The sequence below is a fragment of the Syzygium oleosum genome, unplaced genomic scaffold, assembly GCF_021117445.2.
Source record: "Syzygium oleosum isolate NSW1041296 unplaced genomic scaffold, Sole_v2.1 Sole_v2.46, whole genome shotgun sequence".
In the NCBI taxonomy this organism is placed as follows: Eukaryota; Viridiplantae; Streptophyta; class Magnoliopsida; order Myrtales; family Myrtaceae; genus Syzygium; species Syzygium oleosum.
The window spans coordinates 988,128-1,001,470 of record NW_026607530.1 but is presented as its reverse complement, the minus strand read 5'-3'; the positions used below and the strand labels follow the sequence as shown (position 1 = coordinate 1,001,470).

General features: G+C 39.9%; 1 protein-coding gene across 1 annotated transcript; it reads right to left on the bottom strand.

Annotated features, from left to right (window-relative positions):
- Positions 1-3,419: 3,419 nt before the first annotated feature.
- Positions 3,420-12,084, bottom strand: LOC115687365 (ubiquitin-like domain-containing protein CIP73). Its single transcript, XM_056306610.1, has 17 exons — positions 11,877-12,084; positions 11,126-11,270; positions 10,590-10,707; positions 10,022-10,102; positions 8,316-8,416; positions 8,162-8,221; positions 7,917-8,057; positions 7,749-7,818; positions 7,493-7,671; positions 7,043-7,207; positions 6,878-6,974; positions 6,773-6,803; positions 6,589-6,596; positions 6,095-6,538; positions 5,243-5,661; positions 4,915-4,992; positions 3,420-3,855 (listed from the first exon to the last, which is right to left on the bottom strand). The coding sequence occupies exons 2-17, from the start codon at positions 11,246-11,248 to the stop codon at positions 3,847-3,849; spliced, it is 2,124 nt and encodes a 707-aa protein (XP_056162585.1). The 5' UTR covers positions 11,249-11,270; positions 11,877-12,084; the 3' UTR covers positions 3,420-3,846.
- Between the last annotated feature and the right edge of the window lie 1,259 nt (positions 12,085-13,343).

The following is a 13,343-nucleotide window of genomic DNA, read 5'->3' as shown; positions in this document are numbered from 1 at the left end:
GAAGAAAGCGAGAGGGTGGGTTTTGTAATTAGGTGATGGGAAACCCAATACCGGTCATGTTACAATTATTACAGCAAATGATTAGTGCACAACAGACTATATTATCTCAATCCATAGAGCATGTAACGTTATATTAGCCAACTAATGTTAGAGTGGTGGTTTGGATGGAGAAGAACACGAGAATCAACCAATAGTTTTAGTATAGGTTGCTTCTCTCGTTAGCATTTATTGTGTATTCTTAGAATAAGAGAGTTAGTCATCCCTTGGACCAGCTTATGTCCCGGTCATTATGCACTTTTTTTTGGTGGCTAAGATTCGAACTCGAAAGAAAATTAATATGAATCTGCGTATTAAAGAAATCCTTGGTCGATCTACTTAGTTAAGCCTTTTTTTTAATGGGTTTCGCTTGATGACTCATGTAGATCTGGTAATTAATTGGCGATTGCAATAGTATTGTATCTACATAATAAGCATATTTACAATACAAAAGACCTGTTAGTTTGGGCTTGTTTAGAATATCTTGTAGATACCATGTAATCTCATATAATCCCAATGGAAAGCATTGTGATAATTAGGAGTGAGCATCGGTCCAGAGTCAACCCTGGACCGACCTTGGGCTAGCCCAACCTAGCCAGTCCTAGTCCAGTTCCCAAAGGGACTGGACCGGTCCTTGGTCTTATGACCCTTGGACTTTGCACTATGCCGATTGGTCCTTGGTCTTGGGACTTTAGGGTTGGTACAATCCAAACCAACCCTGTATATATTATATGTTTTTGTTTAATTTTAATTCTACCCTAGCAACCGTGCCTCTGTTCTTTTTGTTTCTTATGCGGTTCTGCCGTGTAGAATTGTGAATTAGAAAGTAAAATCCCAATTTTTTTTTAGTCAAAAGAAACTCACTTAATCGGTTAACCCAGCCTTGATTTGACAAAAAAAAAATAGAAACCCTCCTCTTCCTCGCCTGTCACCTCGCTTTGGTCCCCTCCTATTCCTCGCCTCGTGCCGCTTGCCTTGCTCTGTTCGCTCGCCTCGGCCCCACTTTCACGTGTTCGGTTTTTATGGTTTGTTACTTTTAGCAAATGGAGATTTCTGTTGTCATCTTATCTTAGATTTATGTTTGATACGTATCGATGTTCATAGTTTGGTTGCTCAATGTCGCATTGTTGATGGATAGAAATTTTGAAAGAGTATGTTTGTACTTTCAAGAAATATAAAAAATGAAACAAAAAAATAATCAGTTGGTCCCGGGTTGACCCTGGAATCGGACCCACCCATAGGGTCGGTCCAATCCTCCGTCTCAGGCTCAACAGGGTTGGTCTTTGGTCCCAAAAATTGAGGACCAACACTGTACGAGTTCATCCCAAGGTTGGGTGCTGGACTGGCCCAACCTGGACAGGACTATGCTCACCCCCAGTGATAATCATTGGTCAATGGTTTAAGAAATTTCCTTTCTTATCTGGCATCGTATTATTCATGGGTGTATAATCCCACTTATGCATCATCATCACGTGCGATGTTTGAGTAATGACAAATTATAAACCCCCAAATCCTTCATTGGGCATACTCCAAAATATCCCTACGGAGTATTTGCTCGATCGTGGTCTGGAAGGGGCCGAGGTCGTAAATTCTCCAGGAGGCCCTGGCTCCCAGATTACTGTCTATAATATTCTCTAGGAGGCCTGCGAGCGAGCGGAAGCTGAAATCTGCCCCCGAAGCAGAAGATCACAAATCAGACTGAGCTTGGCGATTACTGCCTCCGGAAGCGCAAGCTGTTCGACGAAGAGGCAAAAGAGTAATAGAAGCTCGCCGTCCCACGGCTCTACAACTAAAAGGAACCCGCCATGGATGTGGTGATGAAGGAGCTTTAGTGCTCACTTGAAAGTCCTAGAACAGTAAAGAAAATGGGGAAGATAGAAGCATGGAGGTAGAAAAGAGATATCACATCAAAAGAAAGATGGGGGAGGTGTTGCGTCTAAGATTTGTGAAGGTGGGTACAGTTATTCCTGGGGTGGGGGATGACGACGCATCATCATCGGTGTCTGATAATGTCACCGGCCCTCGCCTGTAGTTTTCGAGGACGGCCTCGCCCGGCCCTCTCCATGCGTATTTATCAATTAATTTCGTGATATAATATGGTATTTATCAATTAATTTCATAATTATCTCGATTTTTAATTTTAAATTACATTTATCTCGTCTTTATCATCATCTGAATATATCTTATAAACTGATTGATATATTTAAAATATGTCTTTCTATCCTTGGAGTTTCTACGTATATATTTTCTCCTTTTATTTTCCTATGAATCGCCCTTAATCTTCTCTTACTGGATTTCTTTCTAAAATCGATTTATGTTTTTAGTCATTTATTTTTATCCACACCCATTTAACTTGTTTTCCCCACATGCACAATTGCACATGCATGCACCTGTTAGTGTTTACTTGTTTGTATAAAATATACTTACTCAAATGACGCAAACCATAGAATTATATTAATGTTAGAATATTGATTATGGGAAAAGTAAGTAAATTGGCATTTATTTTTATTTCGACAAATAAATTCTTTTAGTTTATATAAAATAATAACAAGGGCGTGCTTTCATAAAAAAAAAAAAAAGAAGAAGAAAAGAAAAAAACAACATATTTTATGCACTTTTTCCTTTTTCCGGAAATAACTAACATCAACATGAAATCATATTAACGCTAGGTAAAAAAATCTATGAAGGAGTTCTAGAAAATCCTTTCTTGTAACAATATCTATGAAGGAGGTTTGCTATCCTCTTGAAAGAATTGCTTTTCACATTTCATGCGCCCGTTCTGCTGAGTTTGTTCCAAAATGTGATACTTTTGCATCATTTGCCTGTTAGGGTGCAGTCCTAAACTTTGCTGTTATATTTACTTTCCAGCTCGAAAACAGAGGTTGTCTCGGGAGATTTCGGTCCCTCATTCGAACAGATGTTTCGTAACATTAAGTAAAGCAGCATTAACAATTCGATTTGGCAGAAACCAATTCTTCCGCTGTAGATACTGCTTCTCTCAAGGAAATCTACGCTCGACAGGAGAAAACGAAATGAATCTCGTCATATATAAGGCGCGTGATGTCTTTGTAGTTTAAATTTAAGTGATACAAAATTGAAGTGATGATGCTCTTACCTGCCCAGATGAAAGGGTTTGTCTAATGTCACGTCATGGCTTACGGCTTACATGGTTCCACATAACATATGTTAAAAATCTCAAACCATTCAGTCTATTGGGCAGCAGTGTGCTAAGTTTTAGAAGATGATCGAAACCGAGCGATAATGCCAATTTCGGACTAATCATCTTTTCTTGCGGTCGATTCATTTTCTCAATAACTTCACCAGTACCTTGTTTGTTCAAAATCTTCATTCAGTCCCATAGCTTACAAATACTGGCTTGAGCATAGCAAACAAGAAAAAGAAATATCCCTTTCACGTTCCTGTATGTATCCGACAATATTTTTACAGGTTTTCATCAAGTTGCTCCCAAAGACAGCACACGATGAGACAGAAAAAAGACAAGAAAATCCAAGCTATCTCATGAGACCAAAGGAATTCTTAGGACACTGTTACATCTCACCTTATCATCACGCTTTCACTCTGGGATTGTGCAAGCATTCATATGAAAAAAGGAAAGTGTTTGACAAATGAATATACAGCAGAAAATGCTGCTGTCTCTCTCCCCAGAAATCTCTATGCTTTCCTGCTCGCAGAAGAAAAAGAACAAGGCGCATTACACTGACAGTATGTGAATCTCGTCACCAAGCTAATGAAGAAACTGCATAGCTGGTTCTCTCGCATCCAAACTCTATGCTGTCGCATCATCATAAATCACTCTCTCTGCATCATGAAAGTCAATATGGTCATTTTATAACAATAAAATAACTTGCATATAACGTAAGAATTGAAGTGGTAAGCTTCATTTTTCTCAAAAGCATAGTACTGCATTCTCATTTCAATTTTCTTAGTGCTCAATCCGCCAAAATGGGCTCCGGCTTAGCAAATTCAAAGCTTATTGTGAGAAATATTATTACCATGTCAAAGCTTTTTACCTTCATATTTGAAAAGAAAAGATAAATCACACTGTAATAGGTTGTGCCTTTTTTTCTGTGACCAAGGTTTTGCTCAGACACAAGCCTGACAGCATAGGAAAAAAAATGCCTTCAAGACTTCTGAAAGATAGAGCTAAACAATCCTTTCTGGTGCTAAGCATGCACCCAATATGTCCAACTTAAAATGGATTTTATTTCCTAGTGTCAGTTGATGTCCAAGTTTGGCAATTGGAGCAACCCTTACAAGATGACCACGGATCACTGGTTCCCGGATGCTAAAAAACAAATATGAGCACTAGCGATGTGTTTTGCAGATAACAGAGAATGACAATGTCGATTCTGAGTATACGTATCATCAGGAGCTTTCCCTGATTGACTCCCTTTTAGCTCTTTTAATTATGCTGAAAATCATGGTTTCGGGGATGACAAGACCCAGCTAATTAACAAAACCTTCAGTGTTGCATCATTTTACTCTAAGGGAATCTCTCCTCGCTAGTGAATCGATTTTATTCTTCTTGTTCTAATTCAGTATAGCCTTGAGATGTTTTTCTTTCATTTATTGGCTTCTCTCTCTCTGTCTTTGGACATTTCTTATGCACTAAAATTTCTCAATTAATAAGATCCTCCATATCCATGAGAGAGAGAGAGAGGGAGAGAGAGAGAGAGACCATAATTAAAATAGCCAAATCAGTTTCGAAGCTTGTCGTTCTGCTAATTAGGCTATTTTAATTCGGCTCTCTCTCTCTCTCTCTCTCTCTCTCTTGAGTGTTTCCTGAGTGTTTTTTCTCTGTGTTTGCACCTTGCATGCATGCACATATATCCAAAATAGAAAACAGCAGTCTCGTACCTTTTGACGCTTTGTGTTGGGAGGAGACTGGTCAAGATCATTCCGCCCACGTGATGTCCCCATATCAGAGCTCTCAGCCTGCAAAAACAACTTGTTTCCAGTACCTTTTCCTTTCGATAGTACTTTTGCAATGAACATAACGAAGCACATCATCATGATCACAAGTTCACTGTCATCCTTGCTCTCATATAAATTGTCTTTCATCACACCCAGTAGACAAATATCTGGGGTAAATGAAATAGTAGAGTTTCTTGCACCTTTCGTAATAATTCGCCATTATGTGCAACTATAAGAAAATGTGAGCAAGCAACTGGTGGAAAATGCTCACCTCAGGCTCAGTGGATGAACCTTCAGCTGTTCTGTGTGCTGTAATGTTTGATTCTTCACCACTCATTGGATTTGACCCAGCAACTGCATGTTCAGATATGAAGGGCATGATCTGGTGAAGCAAATTCGATAGAAATATTCCATCATCACTTGCTCTATTTTCTGATTCTGGAGCATTCATGGCACCAGCTGATGTCCCCGCATCCTGAGAGGCAGATCCTATCACCGTCCCATCGATGCTGGAACCCTCTACACGAATGTCACCACCAGGAAATAGGCTCCTTAGAAACTGAACAACACTGCCAGGGACTTGTCTCTCAGTTTCTCCATTAGTTTGTGACCCACCAGAAGATATAATGTTAATATTTACACTCCTAGAAACAGATGGTTCCTGCCTTCTTAGATCAGTTGTAGATGAACCTGAAGGAAGAAGAGATTCTTCTTAGAGCCAGAAGGAAATTCTCATCGCCTTACACTTTGTTTGGGAACTTGGGGAGGGGGGAAATGAGAGACAGGGAAAAAGTGGGAGAAAATTTAAAAGATCTGCAATTTTAAGATTTGATCCATTTTCTCCTTCCACCACTCACTTCGCCCCTCACCATTTTCCCAAACAACACCTTAGTGTTCAAACATATTAGATCCCCATGCCTGAGCATATCAACTTGCAAGAAAACATTCAACTGCTGAACCTAAAGAGCAAAGAGCATTTACTCCCGAATAACTGTCTAAATATGTTAAAACATTATATCCAACCCCTGCACAGAAATTCAACTACCACTACTTAAACCTTGGTCTACCAGACTGCAATAGATCAATATTGTCATTAGCAAGAGTAATCAAATCACTCCATTACCATCTCTTCCAGGTTCTACAGGGGTTTGCTGGTGAAGCAAAGACTCAGGTATTGCTTGCTGAACAGTTTCCACAAGAGTTGGATGTTGCTCAGATGAAGCATGGGATCCTCTTTCACCAGCCACACTTCCAGCATGTTGAAATCTTCCGATCAATGGATAGTATATCCCGGCCGAGTTACTGGGAGAATCTGATGACAGTCTACTGAAGGGAGCTGGGACTGCTGCAACCATGGTTCTGATAGGCACTACCCGTACACCGGACTCTCCAGTAAAAGATGGAGTTGGAGCCTCAGAGGCCCCTGAAGATGAGAGGCTAATAGGATTTTCTCCACTGGGGTTTGCAGCAGCTGCTGTAGTAGCAGCACCAGCACTTCTTGGGACCGATGGTTGCTGAATGTTGACACTTTCTTCTCCATTAGCATTTGATCCAGCCGTTGGGGAACCTTAGGGTAAGAAAAAATGGGAGCGACACATATGACTGATTATGTTATACAGCACAAACTACACGATTAGAATTACTATTATATGCCTAATACAGCATGCAATAAGCAGTCTATGAATAACACTCGAGAGTGTACCTCTTCGAATTTGAATATCAATTCGCCTTGGGAGGAACCCTGCACCAAACCCACCCCCCAAGCTGGATCCGCCATGTACACTCCCCACTGGAATGCTACCAAAACCAGTTCCCATCTGAAATGGTGCAGGCTAGAGCCGGAGGAATACATTCAATCAGACTGTCTCATAGTAACAGAAAGCCGACAGGAAAGTAAACATAATACTTGAATACGATGTGTAGGACATTGCCTGAACCATTAGAGGATTAGGACCAGATGGAGAAATGTAAATCGCTGGTCCAGCATTGACTACAGCTTCAGACTGCACAAGAAAAAGCATTTAGAATCATAAGATCTAATTGATTAACAAGGAAATTGTAGTCAACTTACCGCTGTTTGACCTAATCTCAATGTCATCGCTGTGCGACCAAGTTCCAGTATATAAGCACCAAGATAGTGAAAAAGCATCCCCATTCTCATGGCAGTATTATGAGTGCTTGACCGCATCACTGGATCAGTAACACCCCCCTGATTTTGTAGTTGACTCGCACATAGCTGCAATTATAAATATTGAAAACCGTCCGTATTGGTATAAATCACATTGTGTTTTGTATAGAAGGATATAACACTTCATTGTGGGTAACGAAGGAGTACAAAACACTTTCACGGTAAATAAATGTGGCTTTCTTCAATTAAGCAAGCATCTATTCAAAGTATTCAATTTCAACAAGCCATTTAAAAAATAAACAATATCTTTTCTTGTTTGGTTGGAAAACAATATCTATTTACTTCATAAATACTTGTACACTATGCTGCAAAGAAAAGTTAACTAAGAATGACCTGTAAACATTCTGCCACTTGTTCAATTAGCATTTGTCTAGTTGAGAGCATAATTTCAGCCAAAGATGCAGGTGTTGGAAGACCTTCTGGTATAGCCCCTGGTTGTGATGCAGAGTTTGGGTCTCTATTGTCAGGTCTATTTGAAGCAGACATTTGGGCATTGTTTCCACTGCCTCTACCTGCCAATGCTGTAGTTCTGATCATTTCATTCAACCAGTAAAATATCCCATCGTTATCATCATGAGGAGAAACTTACCAATGTCTTCAAATTCACTCTTTATATAACTTAAACACTGGGACATAGTTGTCAAGGAATCAGGTATAACCTGCAAAAATGAACATGGAAAAGAGTATTGTACCCTTTGTTTTATTAAGAGAAGGGTAAGAGACAAGGAACTCGAATAAACAAGAGTTCCATACTCACTGGAGGTTGCCCCATAGAGATATTTGTAGGAAGTCCAAAAGCACCAGGCCATCTGCCAGATTGACCTCTCATGCCAGACTGTTCGGATGGCACCTGGCCTAAATGTAACGTACTGCTGGCACCCGATGTTCTCTCAGATCTCTGTGAATAAATAAATTCCCATAGACAACCACCCACATTTAAAACCATAGTCAGGTATTTCGACATATAAAGAGGTTGACATAAAAAAGTTCAAAGACATGTACCCCTTCATTGCTGCTCCCCGGATTCGTGATTCCAAAAGAACTGAGTACAGCAGACACGATCTGCTCAGCAGGACAAGCAAACAACAGTTATCGTAATGAACACAAAAGCACCTAACCAACCTTCTCCTTTTCCACTTAAATATCATATTCTCACCCGACCGATTTCTGGGGGAACCCCATCACCTTGATCAGGCAAATTGAAAGTCTCAATCACGACACCTGGAGCTACATGGCTACTGTGACTATGGCTTGTGGCTGAAGGATCAGTCGTTACAGGAGATAAAAGACAGTCAGTCACACTTTCCAGCGGTTTTTGAATTTGAGCAGAAGTAAGATGAAAATGGTTTCCAACACATAAAATATTACCTAGTTTTCCAACTAAATAGAAGTAAATCAAGATGAGAGTTCACTACGGTGCAGCATGAAAATTGAAGTGAGGGAAGCAACATCGAAGCATAGTGGGCCAAAAAGAAGAAAAGATAAAGATTACAACCAAGATAGAAAGGATTTCCACTAAACTTGTCCCATCAAACTAACTAGCTCTAAAAGGTGGACATGCAGTCAGAAGTGTTCTAAGAACCGAGCCATCCAGGCCACAGGGTGCAGCTTCAAAGTTCAGTGGACAAGTCAATTTCAAGATAAATCACTCAGTAGATAGTTGACAATCTGATCTACAAAGGAGACCAAGGTCACACTATATATATGGTACAGACCATATATATAGATAGAGAGATAGACAGAGCTATCCAGTTCACAGAATCCTAGTAGAATGCCAACCACACCCTAAGTTTAAAACTATGCTTAGGTCCATTAGATCGTGCAAAGCATTAAGCTGCATGGTATATCTCTATCAAGAAAGAAGCTTCTAGAACCACTCCGCAAAAAAAAATGTTGCACGCAAGATTCATGCTAGTTTTTGGAACTGGGTGACCAAGAAATAAAACTCCATCCCCCATTTTGTGTCCCCATCTTTTCAATATCGATTGCTAAACAGAGTAAGGCAACAAGATCAAGGGGGGAAAAGGAACCAAATAGCACGACAAATCAGTAAGTGACCAGGCCAGAATTTAGTATCTAATAGGTCCTAGAAAAAGAAACAGGTTATTTGATATTTATAGTCGTTTTCTACTCCACATATGCGATTATTACGTGCCTCATCAATCTTCACATAGTGTTTGCACATCCAAAAATCTTGTTACAAGAGAGACACATTTAACTGCCATTTGCTGGTAGATTACACCACAAAGACATGTATATTAAACGGAAAATACTCATTATTGACAAGAATTCATGCCAAATGCTAATTCTCGTTTCAAAGGATCTCCCCAATTCATGTTCTAGTACAAAATCACACAATATATGTATATTTGCATCTAAGCTGGTATCTCCTAGAAAGACCATAAATAGAGTAAAGTAGTCGCTGATTCAAATCTGTGAGCAATTGAAGTTTTTATCAAGGATGGGGTTGCTTGAAAGATTTTATTTGTTTAGATTAGTTATTACCCTGGCAATCCAAAGGCTGTCTAATGATGGATTGAGAGAAGACACATGCAATTAAATCTGAATTAAAGATACTGAACTCTAAATTTGAGCTTTTCTTCTTTTCGGTTGTTAGGTTGTTAGCTGCAGTGTGCTGCACTCAGAGAGGCAGCATCCTTAAACTTGATAATTATGCATCTAATACGAAGCTTTGCAAAATAAAATGCCACTATTTCTGGTGCGAGTATACGCAAAAAATTTAACTAGGCCAAACTTGTTTAACCGACATTAATGTGGATATTAGCATAGACTTGTGTGCACCTGATTGGCTGATGTTATATATAAGCAGAAAACTTCAAAACACCTTCACAAAATTCAAACCTGCATGAGCGGGCGTCCCCTCCGATGATGGTGGAACCGGTTGCCTCACAACCAGATGCAATGTATGACCATCTTCAACATCTAATAAAAATATTAAGTGCATACCAAGAGTTCAAGCAGCTAAATCTGAACCAGCACCCTTACATGCTTGTTGTATAAGTATGCATTGGAATCCTCCCAATATGAGAAGTAAATAAATTGAGAGTTCCAGCTTACCCCTCTACTTCATAACATATCAAAAAGTTTCTAATGGTTAAAAATCTCTTCAGTGGCTTGTGACTCAACCACTTATTTCTTTTACAGTAAAATCCTCTGATATATAGAAAATCCATGACATCTGAATGGGCAATCTGGTCTGTGAGTGTGTGCATTTCTTTTGGGAGAGAGAGAGAGAGAGAGAGAGGATATTGCTAATCATATGATTCAATTGGTAACATAACCTAATGCAGAATGGTGGATCATGATCGCATCTCAAGTACAATAAATCTGGAGGAGAAGAGGATGATAAGAAACTAACAAGAAGAAGATCATATCTTGCGAAATAAACTTCACATGCTAATAAGGATACGGTAAGCAGACAGGAGCTGATCGTCCTTCAATACCTTCCCACGGCATATCAGACGCTGCTGCTCAGAGACAACCCCAGTGACTGAAGCTACCTGCTCTTTCAAAGCAGGGACTGAAACCTGAGGAGAAAACAACAGAGCAAAAAATTAATGACTCCATGAAGGAGAAAAAAGCCCAAACCAAAGACTCCCCAAAATACCTATGACATCTTCGTGAGGGAAATACATAAATAAGCCAATTTTTAAGAAGCAACAAACGACAAAGTAAGACACTGCAAATTTTCTATATAAATGATGCTTATCACAGAGTTACCACTACCAAACAAGTCATTATCTCTAAATCAAACAGTTTAGAGTTGCAAAAGTAAAAATGGTACAGGTAAGGGTGATAATTTATCCCATGAGAAAGACCTTCGCTCTAATGGACAAGATATTTGAGACAAGGCACCCCTAAGTAGGAAAATGGCTGTTTCATGTATGCTCATAGCAAGTGATTGTCGCGACCTCCCTGTAAAATTTAGGTGTCAACAGTGATTACCTGCTTATTCACTCTCAATGAGTAAGTCTGTGAATCCAAGGTTTTAATTTTGATCTCAATGGTGCTTTCTGAAGCTTCAGCCTCATTGATTCTAGAAAATTTAGCAGCATCGTGACTTCCCATTCTTCTCAAGGTATAGATACACCTGTAGAGAAACAAGAGAATGGAGCCACAATTAATAGTAGTAGATACTCCACACCCTCATCAGTCTCTCGACAAAAACCACAGGAACAAGACGAAAGTAATCAATTTCATAAATGACATGAGCAAGAAGGAAAAAGATCAAATGAGCTAACAATATATCGTCAAAAATGAAACAGAAACCCGGACAAAGCAACTGAATTCCGTTCCATTGATGTATCAGGTTAAGATCACTGTCATCAAATAAACAATCCCAGGCACAGGGCCAAGAAACCTTCATGCCAACCTCCTGGGTCAAGAAAGGCCAAAACTTTACGATTCCCACCCACAAAAGACATCATGCCACAGTTGACCCAAATCGATTTACGTGCAAAAGCGCCAAGAAAGCCCCCCCATTTTCGCTAAAGAACCAATCGAAAACACAATCGACCCTAGGGTTTCAAAGTCCAAAAGAAGCAGAGCAAACCCATATGCAGAACGCAGCCATTCAACTTCAAGAAGTCAGCGGGTGACACGAAACAAGTCGGCACCCGCTCAAATCTTGCACCCAATTGAAGCAGAAAAACAACTCCAATCGGAGCAAAAAAGTTCAGGGCTTTGACACACTTACAGGCCTCCAAAGCCTTCAAGATACTCGGGAAATCCCGAGAGAGGAAGAGAGAGAGCTCGAGCGAGACAAGCGACGAAAAGGGTATGCACGAATTGGGAGCACTCCCTCCCTCTCTCTCGCTCGCTCGCTCGCTCGCTCTCTCTCCCTCACTCTGTGTTGTGCGTGCCTCTTGGGTTCTGCAGGAAACGCGACAGGGAAATTATTTTGGTTTTTGTGGAGCCTGGAGATCACTGTAGCGGAATTTAAACCTGGATTTCTTACCCAGTTAGGAGAAAGACCTTCTTTATGAACATCTTGACTTCGATTACGCGACAAAATCAAATGTATCGCTGGGACTGGGGAAGCCGAGGGATTTTGTGGTACGAATGACGGCGTGGTAATCTATAGGCTGTTTGAATTTTTTCCAAAACATCCCTCTATATTTCTGAAATGTTCTGCGTTAATGTGTCCATTGTATCTTTCATCACATCAATCAATTTTTTCTAAGATTGACGATCGAATTATTGAGTTAGACATCGAGATTATAAGCTTCGTGTACGGCCCCATATGGACATTGCATCCGACAATATAAAATTTAGAAAAATAAAATAAAAAAAGTATTCTCATTCGCTCTAGTAATCATTAGGATCACTCGATCTCGCGCCCGTCACGGTTGCTCAACTTCTTGGCTCGTGGCAATGGCCGGCAAATTGGAGCTCAGACCAATGGTGGTTCAATTGCCCCCACTGGATGTACTCTTGAAAAAACATCACACTCAGTAGGGTGCGGGTCAATTACTCATTGGGTCTGTTGAATCACGTCGCTGTTTGGAGCTTGCATCGGTCATAGCCACTCGAGTTTTAAGTTTAAGGCCATCTTCAGTGCAAGTAGAGGTGATCGATAGGTGGCCCAATTCTCAGTTGCAACGCCCAATTTCAAACTATCAGAATCAAGAACAAAGCCTGCCCATTTTTTTATTTTGCTCGAAAAATCTCACTCGTATGATAAAATATGAAAGTCGTACGATTTTGCTACACGATTACATTTTTGTCAAGTTGTTATTTTTGTTCATATTAGAGAACATGGTCGTTTGCTACAGAAACACATGTTGGTCACGTTCTTGTTTATTAATGTTGTAGACCATGATTCAATTTCTCGATGAGTGCAAAAAAGATAAAACTTTCTAAGAGAAGATTTAAAGCCAGTTTAGAGCATGATCAACCTGCAAACTGGTTCCTGAGTAGAATCAGCAGCTCTGACCTTGAAATCGGAAACCAAACTAGTCCTAGGAGGTTCCCGTAGCCGGAAACCAAACTGGTTCTCCTCAAATAAAAAGTCTTAAAGTGCTTTTTTGAAGGATATGTAGGTTCATGACTACGGTATGCAAATCTCAATACGAGAACCAACGAAATTAGCTCTCATCTAATTTTATCTTTTTAAATCTTATTCTAGAGTTATCAGCAGCTTTAACCTCCAATAGTTGGTGTT

Excerpts from the sequence above, each read along its gene's own strand:
- LOC115687365 (XM_056306610.1), bottom strand. The coding sequence starts at position 11,248 with ATGGGAAGTCACGATGCTGCTAAATTTTCTAGAATCAATGAGGCTGAA. Across the intron at positions 7,208-7,492 it reads AAGTGGCAGAATGTTTACAG|CTATGTGCGAGTCAACTACA; the intron begins GTCATTCTTAGT and ends TTATAATTGCAG. Across the intron at positions 6,975-7,042 it reads TGAGATTAGGTCAAACAGCG|TCTGAAGCTGTAGTCAATGC; the intron begins GTAAGTTGACTA and ends TTTCTTGTGCAG.